This window comes from Ambystoma mexicanum, chromosome 9, assembly GCF_040938575.1.
Source record: "Ambystoma mexicanum isolate Mex_15411 chromosome 9, UKY_AmexF1_1, whole genome shotgun sequence".
NCBI classification, from domain to species: domain Eukaryota; kingdom Metazoa; phylum Chordata; class Amphibia; order Caudata; family Ambystomatidae; genus Ambystoma; species Ambystoma mexicanum.
This window is the reverse complement of record NC_090931.1, coordinates 744,872,763-744,886,016: the sequence shown is the minus strand read 5'-3', so window position 1 is coordinate 744,886,016 and position 13,254 is coordinate 744,872,763. Positions and strand designations below refer to the sequence as shown.

Sequence of the window (13,254 nt, the reverse complement as noted above, 5' to 3'; positions counted from 1 at the left end):
TGGCTCGCTTTTGACTCATGTTTGCTTTTCCATTTCCTACGTGTTGTTTTGAAATGTATCCATGGCCTGGCCTGGCCTACCCCGCCCCCTCCCCACCTATCTTCTTTAATATCCATCTATATGCCTGCCCGTTCACAGTGTTCAGAATTGCCTCATCTGTTATCCATTCTAAAACCTCTCGGTGCTCAATCCCATTTTCGTTCTCTCTATCTACTAGGGTATAACCATTGGAATTCTTTGCTTTGCCTCCATTATGTGTTGGCCTACGACTTCTTATTTTCATATTTCACCTAAATCCTATCTTTTTTCTGCATAAATGATCATTGTGATTTGATTTACCCTAAATATGTGCCACTCTTATATGTATAAAGGGCTTTGGCAAAAGTGCTATATAAATTAATCAATACAAATACACATTTTGGGGGCATGTTAGACACTTCTGTGACTTTCAGACCATGCCAATGGTCAGGGGTAGCCATGAGCCCCTTTTAAAAGGTTGAGCAGGGCAGAGTCAGGAGGACCTCTCAAAAAGTCTAAGAACAATATTGGCAGCCCGTTGAAATAAAATGTCTGCTCAGCCACCAACCAGACCGTCTCCTTCTCAAAGAGCCAATGTGGTTGCCCTGATGTTGCCTTACTATATCGACGAACCCGGGTTCAGGTACCCCAGAAGATTATCTGCTGAACCAAACGAAACGCAGTTAATGAAGTAGCCATTTAGCCATGTGTTGCCCCTCAGACAGTTCCGGGTAAACTCAGCTAGAGCCAATCAATTTTTTTTTAAAGTGTAAAGTAGGCAAAAGAGTTCTGGACAGATGGGCACCAACCACAAACGGAGTAAGTCAGACCAGACGCACGTTCCGGGTGAAGGTTTGAAACAAGTCCATCCAGCAGTTTGGCTGTTGATACCACCAAAAATGAATCTATGGCTAATTAACAGGCAACATAAGTTTTGGGACCACTCCCTACAACTTTGCCACCACTTATCGAAACAACTTTAAACAATTCAATAGCAGATCTGAATTTTAATTGGAAAGTTGTTTACACGTTCTATTGGTGCCAAATGTATAGGCCACCCAAAAGGTGCTCTTTCTATGAGGAGTCCAATTTAAACTTTCACTACAAAGTCGTTATTGCCAACTCGGATATGTGTATATTTATTTTATTTTGGTAAATGAGTACATGCTATCATTTTAGCATGTAGACATTTTCAAATGTGTTTATTCATTACGCATTATTGCGTGGGGGTGCGTTATATCGGCTCTCAAAAAGCAGTAATAGTTATGGGCTAAAGACAAAAAATGGTATCAGGTATCAGCTGTGGAGCCAGATGCTACTGGCAGGACTTTCGGTTTGAGCCTTAAGAAAACACATTCTGGAATGGCTGCCGAGCAAAGGGTGCTAGAAGGCTGCCGGTAGTGGTCCGTTTTGCACATTGAATGGCAGTCGGAGATGTAGCAGGCGTGCAGTGCCTTCCGTGGACAATGAAAGGGAGCTGGGCGTCAGTGACGCAGAAGAGGGCACTAGAGGAGCAGAGGAAAGGAAAAAGGTAAGGCAGGCCTGGGGCAGATAGTTGCTGGGATGGAAATGGCTCCCTGTGGGTCAACATGCACACAGGCATACTGTTGAATAATGCCAGAGGCACTCAATCCTGATTGGCCTACAGGAATTCCACGTTGCATCAACAAAGTCGCATCTTTTTTCATTCAATCAAATCACTTCAGACAACATAAGTGCCATAATCTCAACGGTACAGTTACAGTCAAATGCATATAATCCATAGTCCAAAATTACATTAATCATGCATTCATTCATCAATCACTGATGGGCAACCTAGATCATAACGCCTCCCTCAACTGCCCCCATCTGTACTTCTTTGAAACTTCATTGTATAGCTCCGTAATACTTTCAGATTAGGTTTGCTCTTTATAAACTCCCAACATAATGCCGTAGGATCAATTTACCACGGGAAATGTGCTCTGCTTGCATGCAGAGCAAAACTGTAATCTATGGCCTGTGCTGTAAATAAAAGAGGTCATCATTTTAGAAACATTACATCATCCAAAATATGATATAGACCTCACTAGCTTGGGATCTATAACACACTCTGGCCTTGAACTGAACTGAATATGGATGCACGATTAAGCACATAAGGAATCAGCGTTTCACTTACCTGATGTGACCAATCAACTCGATCAGCTTGTGACTGAAGAAGTAAGCAGTCAGCTCAGACACATGGCTCAGGACAGAGCAGATCCCAAAGAGGGTTGTAGAGCCGTTTAGATCCTCCAGATGCCAGAAGAGAAAAGTAAAAACAAAGCCATAGCCAAATCCCATAAACCAGGCTACAAACAGCACAGAGCTATACCGCACAGTGCAAATGATTTTGATCAGGTCCCAAAACCTGAAGGACTCGGCAGAGACTCCCATTTCACCGGCACTGGCATGTGTCCCGCCAGGGGATGGCGCAATACCATTCCCCTCACCCTGGTTGCCTGTTACCTCCTCTCGGTTGTCCTCTTCTTGAGTTAGTTGATGATAATGGAAGCGAAACTGAGTTGACACTATTAGGGCTACAGACATCAGGACCCCAAAAACAATGAAAGCAATCCTGTAGTTTTTATAATCCGGTGCTTTGCAGCCCACACCCGAAAATATGACTTCTATATGGGTGTGGTCAATTCCAATTCCCACAGACAACATGGCAAGTCCCCAGCCTAAAGAGCCCCACATCCTTTGCAACCCATAGCGATCCCTATGCTTTCCAAGGTATTGCAGTGTAACAGTATCTACAATAGTAACAGATGGGGCACTGAAAAACTCTCCAATAATGACAACTAGTAAGATCAATAGAAAAATGGTTTCTACGTTTTCTTCATCGTAAACAAGAATGTGCTGATCCAAAGGTGCAATGGTGGTCGGTCTTGCAGGGCTAGGAGTTGTGACTTTTGCTTTAGCAGTCGTTCTTTCAGTTACGGCTGAACTCGTAGTTTCATTTGAAGCAACGTCAGAACCATTTCCAATACTACTTCGAATCATGCGATGCAGTAAATTGGACATGCCATCTTCTGGTTGGCTAGATAACACAGCAATAACTCCAGGACGAAACCTTGCTGCTGCTTCCCAAGGTAGAGGATTATTAGCCATGAAGTTTCTCTTTCGTCTTACATTTGGAGATGCAACACTTTGTATTGTGCCCAAAGAAGGAATTGTGATGTTTGGGGTTTTGGTTGGTGAGAGACTTCCATTGGTAGGATTCACCGGTATAGGATTCTTTGGAAAACACCTTAAATTTGCTGGTTTAACAAATCCTATTCCCAGATTAAATAAAACCCAGCACAAAACAGAAAAAAGAAGGACAATTTTCCCTTTCTTGAAGCGATCTGCCACTACTCCCCAAAACGGCGCACTGCAAAACTCAATGAAGTACCTGATGCCAACCAAGAACCCACTCTGGCTGGGTGACATGCCCAGCTGCTTATAGTATACTGGTAAAAGTGGGTAAAGTGATCCATACGCAGCATAAAAGAAAAAGTAAAAGACCTTTGAAACGAGGAGGTCATTGTTTATTTTGACACAGTGCTTTTCTATCCAATCCATATCATGGTCTGGAGAGGTGGTAGTCTCGGTGCTAGTAGGGGGTACATTGTTTTGTGGTGGCTGGTTTTGTTCCAGTGAAACAGAGTTAAAAGGGTCAGCAAGCACATACTTCCTCTTCTGTTCCTCTTCGTCGTCAGATAAAATTGCAACTTTGTCATCAGCCGCCATAGCTTACAATTACTGTTCTGGAGCTCAGGCACTTTGTGATGGGTCTTTAGAAGTCCTTAAGAACGAGGAAAAAAAGAAACTGTGGATTAAATTACTTTTCCATGCATGACAACACAAACATTTTCAAACCTGAAACAAATATTTTCTAAAGTTTCTACATTGGTTTTCTTCTCTGAATTGGAAGACAAATATGTTAGAAGGGAGAAATAGTGTTAGAATACATCAGGGTAGTCATAATAGAAAGGGACCTTTTATGTATGTGCGTTTAATGCTCATCGGAGGTCCTGCCTTCATACGTAAGTGAGATGAGGTAAAAGCATGTAATGGTACATATCACGTGTATTGAGAGCTTGGAGAAATACTGGCAGCATCACTAATAACCCCCATCAGTAAGCAGGAGAGGGTATGAGGCCTTATTGAAGAAAGCTGCAGGTTTACTCCACTAAAGCTGCATCATATGGAGAAGCCTTGCAACCACTGTTGCTGGTCAGCAATGCATGTGCATCTACATAACAGGTGTATTTGTAGAGCGGACATTCACCCCCAGAGGGGCATCTTGGCGCTATTGACAGATAACAGCTGCTTATTGTTACCCAGCTTAATGCTACTCAGTTTATCGACCTCTGAAGGATAAAGGGCTGAGTGGACCTGCCAAGATTCGAACCTGCGACCATGAGGTCAAACAGACCCCTGTAGTAGATGCATAAATCCACTGAGACACACACCCGGCTATAATCCATTGGACAGTGTGGTCTAATATGTCGGACACACATACAAGGAAATTGCTCAAGAGTCTGGATATTTACTTTCAGGTGAAGGTTAATATTGCGTGCCCCCACCATACCCCCATCTGACTTGAAAGATCACACCAGGAAGAGTTCACTGTGTTTGAAGGTCCTGGCAGGAGAATACTCACAGACTGGAATGATATAAAAACACTCAATTATAAGAAGGAAAAGGAGATCTCATATGGAAAAGAGCACGACAGCTACAAAAGCAATCAACTGCCTTGTTGCTGGTTTTAAAGATTTTTTATAGAGCAATCGAGTAAACATGCATAACATTTTGTTTCAATGTGCCACCCAATCAACAATAGCTCTTCACTATGTTTCAGTCCATTTACTTGGTAAGAGCACAACCATTCTTAATGTGATCCAATTAGCTGCTGACGCACACTAACTGCCCCATAATCACGTTTGGAGTGACCATAGTTCAATACGTGAAAGACCAGCCCAGTAGGTGAGGGTGGACCACTTTTCGGAGCCATTCTCAATAGCTCAAAGTGGTTTATGGTTGGAAAATCCTCTACCTGGTAATGCTATATAAGGGATCGATTGACAGCCATGGGTTAGAGAGAGGCCTATGTTGCCCTTAAATTGCTGACCCCGCGGTTAAAGATAGTCCTAACAGTCATATGACTGTCACGGTGACAGTGCAGGCATATAAAATGATACCTGACCCAGAATTGAGCAACAGAGAAATGGGACGATTGATAACACAGGCAAGATCTACCCCCCACAAGAAATGTATGTGCTAATCAGATGAGAGATTGTTCTGTAATTTTTGGACAAAGACTTTGTGTGCCTCAGGTTAGAAATGTAAATGTTTTAGTAAGGAGACTGATGAATCTTGTTTTCTTGGTATTCTATGGTATTCTTTTAACTTTTTCAAATCGTTACTAATTTAGGTGCTGATGGGTTTCATATTTAAGTGTGTTAACTGTTTTTTGTCTGATTTAATTCTGTCATGGCTTAGGATTTTATGTTTGTCAATGTGAACTGTTTGTTGAGGGTTTGTGTTGTAAAAGGTTAAGTTAACCAAATACCAAAAAAAAACAAAAAACTATGTGCTAATCAGAATGAGTTTGATCTGTTTCTACTAGGCTACTAAAGTATTCACCTTAGGTGTGTATAACAGTCTACTACTACCTGAGTTTTACTCTTAGTCTTAGACCTCAATGTGGACTCTTAAAAAAACAATTTATAACGTGCATTAAAAAAAATCTAACTTTCATAGGATTTACTACAGCATTTCTAATCATTTGTTTACACATCGAAGAACCACAATACATGCCACTTCTTACCAGCTTATATCCATCTTTTGCCATGTCTGGAATATTGATCAGTACCTAGTATCAATACACACTCAATAGAAAAACCTTTTCATGCATATGTTCCCTGCTAATCGATGATGTTCTTCATTTACAATCTTTGTTACACAATCATACGTGAGAAGAGTGTTAGCCTCTCTGCTTAGCCTGGCTTGTTTCACTCCTTTGTGGTGCTGTGGGGAGTGGGGTAAGGCAGTTCGTAAGATCAAGAATTTCACTGAATATATATTCCTTGTAAAAATGTGTGACTTCTGCAAAATCAAACATGTGTCCAATGGTTTTTATTGGAACAACGCAATGGGGATGTCCAAAATAAAACAAATGGTGCAGAAGCAAATAATTACTCTTCCGAACCTGGGTTTTCTGACTAAATCCGTATTGGTGTGTTTAAATGTACTCCAGACTTCTGTGCAGTCCATTTACCTCGCAGGCAGTGTCTCCTTGCATGTGCACTGCTGCAACTGAAAAGGTAAAATAAGGAATATATGGCTATACCTAACTAGATTCATGAATCCAGTGTGACAGGATTTCCCTACCTAAAGAGAACTAAGGATAGTCTATGTCAGGATGTCAAAATCAAATGTCTGTCTGTGTCCAAAACCTATACTTCCCCTCACAACTAACATTATACAAAGTGTAGGAATGTCGGAATCAAAAGAATAGTGTTCAAAAGAAAGTTCAGAGTTCCATCCAGCTCTGGGCTTAGGATCAGCTTCCCCTACCCCAAGTCAAAGTAGTTCACAAAATATTGGGGTTCCCTTCCCCAAGAGTTCAAATCTTCCAGCTTTCAAAAGTAACAGTTCTTTGGGACATTTCCCAGTTCTTTTAAGATCAATACCTTGTACCAGTTCGCTCAGACAGGTCCGTTTCTTAAGTTCAATTTCCCATTTCAGGCTGTTGCAAAACAAACTTCTTTACACATATTTTCATTGGCTTCTTCCATGCAGGGCAATTGGTCTAGGCGTAGTTATCGGACCACATGGTCCACCCATCACAGGTCACGCAACCGATGCCCCTTTTTAGTGTTCCCATCAACAATTGCCCAGTGTCACACTCTTGAGACACTGTACCGTGATTTGCTTAGCCAACACGCACTTTGTTAAAATTTTCTGTACTCCTCTGGATCTTGCTAACACAGGTTTCCTCTTAGCCTGCAATTCCTGCCCCCCCCGGGCTTGCGGCCAATACTTGAGATCTCCTTTATATACCCTTCTTGGTATTCTCTTGACTTTGCCAATTCCTGTTTCATACAATACATTCCTTGATTTCAATCTTGTTATACTTTACTTTCACTACATTTATGAGTATTCAATTTGCTTTGTACATTCAAAAGTGCTTTCAATCAGTTTCAGTTCACTCAGTATCTTAAAAGTACTTCCTCCTGCATTCAAAAGCACTTTTAGTTGCTTTCAGTTCATACGACATTCGCAAAGGACTTTGTTACTCATTACCAGAGCACCTCAGTATGAGAGTGTAACTGTTTTACACTCACCGGTCACACACAGCAGCAGCCTTCTGTTCGGCATCCTTGCAACAGGCTTCTCCCGGCTTCTTCAGCGTTCCCCTGACACCACCTCTCCTGCGCTGCCTCGGCAGAGAGCACTGCTCGATGTTCCTGGCTTCCCACGGTGGCAGCTGGGAGTCAATGGGAAATCCACAGCTTCCACAAAGCAGACACACTCCGGAGGCTAACAGGACCTCTGCACCCTCGCACAGCCGACTACGGCCAGGCGTCTTTCTCCGGCACAATATCGCTCCCAGCACCTGGGTCTCCATCTTCCTTTCCGCCAGCCCGTTCCCCTTCTCTCAATGCAGCGGGCATTTTTATATCCACCAGGTGTTTCAAGTGACAGATGTGGGTCATTGAGTTCCATTGACTGACTATGGAGAACTCATTAGGTGGCCATGCCTGGTTGTTCCACTGGTATGCCTCCATAGCCCTCTTCTTCGTCTCAATACCAGAGTGGTGTTTGGAACAGTCCAATTTAATAAAAGGAGCATTTATAACTCTGATGTGTGTCTCTGATGTGTGTCTCTGATGTGTGTGTGTGGGGTGTGTGTGTCTCTGATGTGTGTGTGTGGGGTGTGTGTGTGTGGGGTGTGTGTGTGTGGGGTGGGTGTGGGTGTGGGTGTGGGTGTGGGTGTGTGTGTGTGTGTGTGTGTGTCAGTAAAATGAGGATGTGTCCTCCTAGTTGGTTTCTTCCTCGTCCCAGTACTAAGGTGTTGTTTGTGGGGGGCAGTTTGGAAGGAAGAAAAGGGAAAGGGTTGACAATACCCCACAAAGGCTTTTGGGATAGAGGGCTCATTGAGAAAAGGGAAAGGGGGATACCATGTCTTGCCCAAGAACGCCGTGTCCCCGCTCACCAAGTTCCCTCCACACAGGTGATCCTCTCTCGCATATCCACCGTCAGGGTCAGGATCCAAAAGCGGTGGCCTTTCCCTGGCCAACTGAGAGGAGGATGCAGGGGGGAAAAAAGTGAGGATGCCCTCAGGTTCCTGAAGGTGCATGCGAGTAGAATGTAAAGGTGTTGGCTGACTTGTCTGGTGTTTGTGATGTGTTTGTTTGTCATGAAGGTAAGATGGAGGTTTGAGGCGGATGGCTTTGAATACAATGCAGAGTCCTTTGAAGGCAGTTCTCTGGGGTATGGGGAGCCAGGTAAGAGCTGGGGTGATGTGTGAATGTTTGGGTAGGTGGAGAATGAATCTGACTGCTTCGTTTTGTATGGCTTGCAGGGGGGCAAAGGTGCTGTTGGGGAGTCCATGGAGGAGAGCATGTCCATGGTCCAGTTTAGAGAGAACCAGTGCTTGGTGCGAAAGTCTTCAGAAGGAAGGAAAAGTCAAATGTTGCAGGATGTGTAGTTGTACATTGCATGTTTTAGTGACAGTGACTATGTGATGTGTGAAGGAAAGGTGGGGGTCAATAGTGAAGCCAAGGGATTTAACAAATAGGGAGTAGGATATGTGAGGTGCCGGAGGTGAGTTCTTGGATCCTGGGGGTGAGGTTGGGTTTGTGCCTTAGGGGGACAGATGAGTAGGTATTCTGTTTTGAAAGGTATGAGTTTGAGGACGTGGGTGGCCATCCACTTGATAATGGTCAAGAGACAGGTTTTGAGAGTGTGGAGTTGTGAAGGGGATGTCATTTGTATAATAATTGTGTCTCATCTGCCTATTGGTGGAAATGGATGTTGTGTTTGCTAAGGGTCTGTCCAAGGGATTCAACATATAGGATGAAGAGGATTTGAGATAGGAAGGAGTCTTGCAGGACCCCATACTTGACAAGCGTGGGGTGTGATCGATAGGGTGCATGGAGTCAGTGTGTCCTGTCATGAGAAAGAGGGTGAACTAGTAGAGTACAGTGCCAGAGAGATTCATTCTGTGGGCTAAGATGTCTAGTACAATGGTGTTGTTGATGTGTCGGAGGCTGTAGAGAAGGTCGAGGAATACGAGTAGTGTTGTGTGTCCTTTGTCTGTGATGCTGGTCATCGATGATATGAAGAGTGGCAGTCTCAGTATGTGTCCAGGTCAAAAGTAATATTGGAAGGCGTTGAGTAGGTTCGTTTGTGGTGATGTGTTGTTGCAGTTGGGTAGTGACAAAGCATTCCATGATTCTGCAGAGGTATGGTAGGATAGTAATGGAGTGTTCATTTTCTCTACATGATAGTGGGTCTCTGGATGCACCCCTCTACTGTTAAAACTTTCATCCTTCTCACAGATGTTTTGTTTCGCGCCCGCAAAAGTCTCTGTTTCACTTGTCAAGATCACTGATCTTTCATACTCACATTGCAGCTCTAGGAAATGGTCACATTGTATGACCACGCCTACCGATTGATTGTGTTGCAGTTCCTTGAATGTAGAACTCCCTCTATCTTTTCTTGATAGCCAGCAATCAAGAAATTGATCTGATGTGCAGATAGATGAAAGATCCCAACCCTACTGTAGCAGCAGCACTGAATGTGTAATCTTGTGCCAACCAGGAATATTGTGTGGGTGAATGATTTGGAGTCCAATGCTGCATAATTGTCCTTTGTAAAGTAGGGGCCAAAATTTTAATCCGAGGAGTGCGAATGAGCAGCATAAGAGAAAACTAAGGCTATACACTACGAAAATCACTGTGTGGCTGTAGCATGGCCAACTATGTTAAGGGTTTGCCGGCAAAAAGACAAACTGTATGGTTCTTAACATGGCCATCTCTAGCCATTATTCATCAATAAAACATTTTTCACATGCTCTATTCACCTACCCGCCTGAACTATGCTAGGGTGCTTAGCTCCTTATTGACACTGATGACATGGCACAGTTCACGCACACAGCACTGTCTGCATTTCTTCATCATGAGCTGGCTACGGTCACATTTCATTTGTATTCAGGCAGTTTCAATGTCTAAAAAGCCACGTCCTAACAAACAGATTGTTCTTACAGATTCCCATTCTTCTTCCAAGTTCATTATTAATATAATTTGAGATACAATATAGAAGGTAAGCAAAATATATTTTAGACAAATCCATAAATAAAATCCTGGCGTTGATGGATTCAATTACATATTTAACCTGTACACATTTATGCACAAAGGCTATAGCATTCCGCAATATAAAATAGTGGCCTGAGAAGAGGCACGGATGCGCTCTCCAATGTTTCAAACTGCCTTAACTTTTCTACATAAGTGCACATGTGGCTCGTTCAAAACAGAAGTCATTTGCAATGTGAGCAGTCTTAAGGGTGAAGGATAGCTGTGGGAAGAGATATCCCAATATTACACAGGAAATAAGTAATTTTCAGACAGTGAAGGTCAAGAAAGTAGCAGAGAATGGCAGGTGACATTTATTTTAGGGGAAATAGAGGTTGACAACTGGCGGAGACTCCAACGCTCAAAGACCATCAACCAGCAAGTCAGTTTCAAAGTTTTGCAGACATAGCAAGTGGCTCATTAAATATCTAGCCTTCCTTCTCTGTCAAAGAGCCTGCAGTCATTGTTCACATTGCAATAAAGATGTTGGGTATGTGTATCTACACCGCGACTATGCACTTTGTCAGACTGCACCTTCAGCTACAGAGAGAGATGTGGTAGTACAGGCCCAGACTGCATAGTCTGCAAACTCTCTAAGTGTCTCCACTTCATTTTTTAAGCGGACACGTGAAGAAGTCACTAAAGATCCACAACAATATTTAAAGTATTACTCCCCTCCAACCAAAACGACATCTCCCCTCCCCTCTTACCACCACACCACCAACACTTGCATCCTAGTAATATACGCAACAAGAAGCCAAGAAACCGCAAACACCGTATGATCAGAAAGGAGCAGAAAAAAAGGAAATTGGTGCAAGCCACTTTATCAACACCCTCCGATCAGAAGAGTTCCAATTCCGGATCTAAGACCCCCAACAACCTTCACATCCAGAGGTACCTTGTGAAGCATTCATCCGAACACAGTACCCATGAGGTTCTGATCAAGACTGTAACACAAAACCACTCTCACTCAATCGACTATGTTACCACCAACCATCTGTACATCTATAATACCACAACTGCAAGAAATCTCACTCAACACACTTTTAGTCATGATACAACATTTAACTAACAACCAGCACATAAGGACTCCACGGTGAGGACCTGGACACCAGGAAAAACCTAACTCTGAAAGTCTCAACCAAGAGCCCAGGGAAGCAAATGAAAAGAACAACTATCCTACCATAGATTCTCCTTCCACTGTCAATACCAGTGATAATATGATAATCACCAGATGCCTTTGGATTAACAAACAATGAATTACTAAACACTCCAGTGATCCATTAGACCTTCTGTCTGAGGATCAAATTGCTCTACTCCTCATCATTGAAACCTGGTTCTTCAATGATCAAGCACCAGTAAACGATAAAAGTATTCCAGTGGGATACAACATCAAATGAGCTGAGCTGATAGCCCTATCAAGAGGTGGAAGGATAGCCCTAGGCCATAAATATTCTGTCAAACTCTTAATTCCCTCTGTTGACTGAGTCACTTGCACTTATCTGCTCAGTTTCTCTTTAACCTCTTCACAAAGCTTCCTTCTCATATACAGACTACCTTCCAACAGTGTGACCGTTGCAGAGAAACTCACGCATGCAGCTGCAAACCTATAATGGACCATTAACATCTGACAATACTTGACAAATTCAACATTTGGATTAAGAAAGAATTCCATCACATAATTTCTTGATGCCAACCTCACTGCACTATATCTCAAATAACTGGTGATGCGTGTAACCCACATAGCTGAGCACATGCTTGATGCATCTTCTGTAACGAGAACATCGTCACAGTCTGCTCCCCATCCCATTACATTCACAATCTTCCCTAACAGAAATGAAACAATTAGTAAGGCTCCTTTCAGATCCCCACAATGCCATCAGCCCTCCTGTTCAACATTTACACTAGACCCCTACTGGAATACATCAGCATAGCCAGCACCACCTGCTAAACTAAGCAGATGACTCAAATTATATATACACTAGTTGATAACTCCACTACTTCGCCATACCTAAAAAAGGTGCCTTGCACACATGGATGCATAAATGACAACAAACAGACCAACACTCAACCCTTCCAAAACAGAACCCAGAACTTGCAGTGCAGCCCCTCCAAACGTTACCTCTATTCCCTGGTCCAATTAGCTGGGAACATGCCCAGTAACATTATCCACAATAAGGAACCCCGTAAATAAAATGGACAGCCTTATGCTAGAACCACCAGTGAGAGCTTTTTAGAAGTTGCTTTTTCCAACTCCACACACCTCAACACCTTTCATTTACTCACAGGACGATGGCTCTAAAATCACTATTTCTAACAAGACTACATTATGCAAAAAGCCTTTATCTCAGACTCCCGGAATAGCTCATGGGAAGGCTATCAAGAGCATAAAATGCAGAAAACTACTCTGCAGAATGGAAAGGTTTGAAAACATCACTCCTGCTCCCCGTCAAAATAAGTACACACTTCAAAATCTGCTGCATTGCCCACCGTACGTACCATGGAAATGGCCCAGCCTGCTTCACTTCGTTTCACCAGAATGAACACTTGGGGCCAGTAACACTGCTCTAGTTCATGTTCCCAACTTCAAAAGAAACCGACAAGGTGGATCCTCTTTGTCCAGATTGGCTACCAAACTTTGGAAGTCCGTACCCAAGCAACTTTGCATTGAAGTGAAACAACAGACGTTAAGTAAGCAGGGCTCTATAAGCCAATTGGTTATACAACAACAAACCTAGATTAACTCAACTAGAATCAGCGGCTTATATATCTCTTCTCATATATCTCTTCTCAAAAAGGGCAGAGGTGCCTACATAACCAAACAACCTAATCTCCCTAGTACGGAGAGCAATGGCCCAATAGCAAAATAAAA

At 43.0% G+C, this 13,254-nt stretch overlaps 1 protein-coding gene across 5 annotated transcripts in view; it reads right to left on the bottom strand.

Moving 5' to 3' along the window:
- MFSD6 (major facilitator superfamily domain containing 6) overlaps positions 1–13,254 on the bottom strand; it is a 598,811-nt gene that overhangs the window by 468,766 nt on the left and 116,791 nt on the right. For all 5 annotated transcript variants that reach the window (XM_069615672.1, XM_069615671.1, XM_069615669.1 and 2 more), the window contains one exon: positions 2,174–3,823. In XM_069615672.1, coding sequence (XP_069471773.1) covers positions 2,174–3,768 — 1,595 coding nt within the window. In that variant the 5' untranslated portion in view covers positions 3,769–3,823. The remainder of the gene's footprint in view (positions 1–2,173; positions 3,824–13,254) is intronic.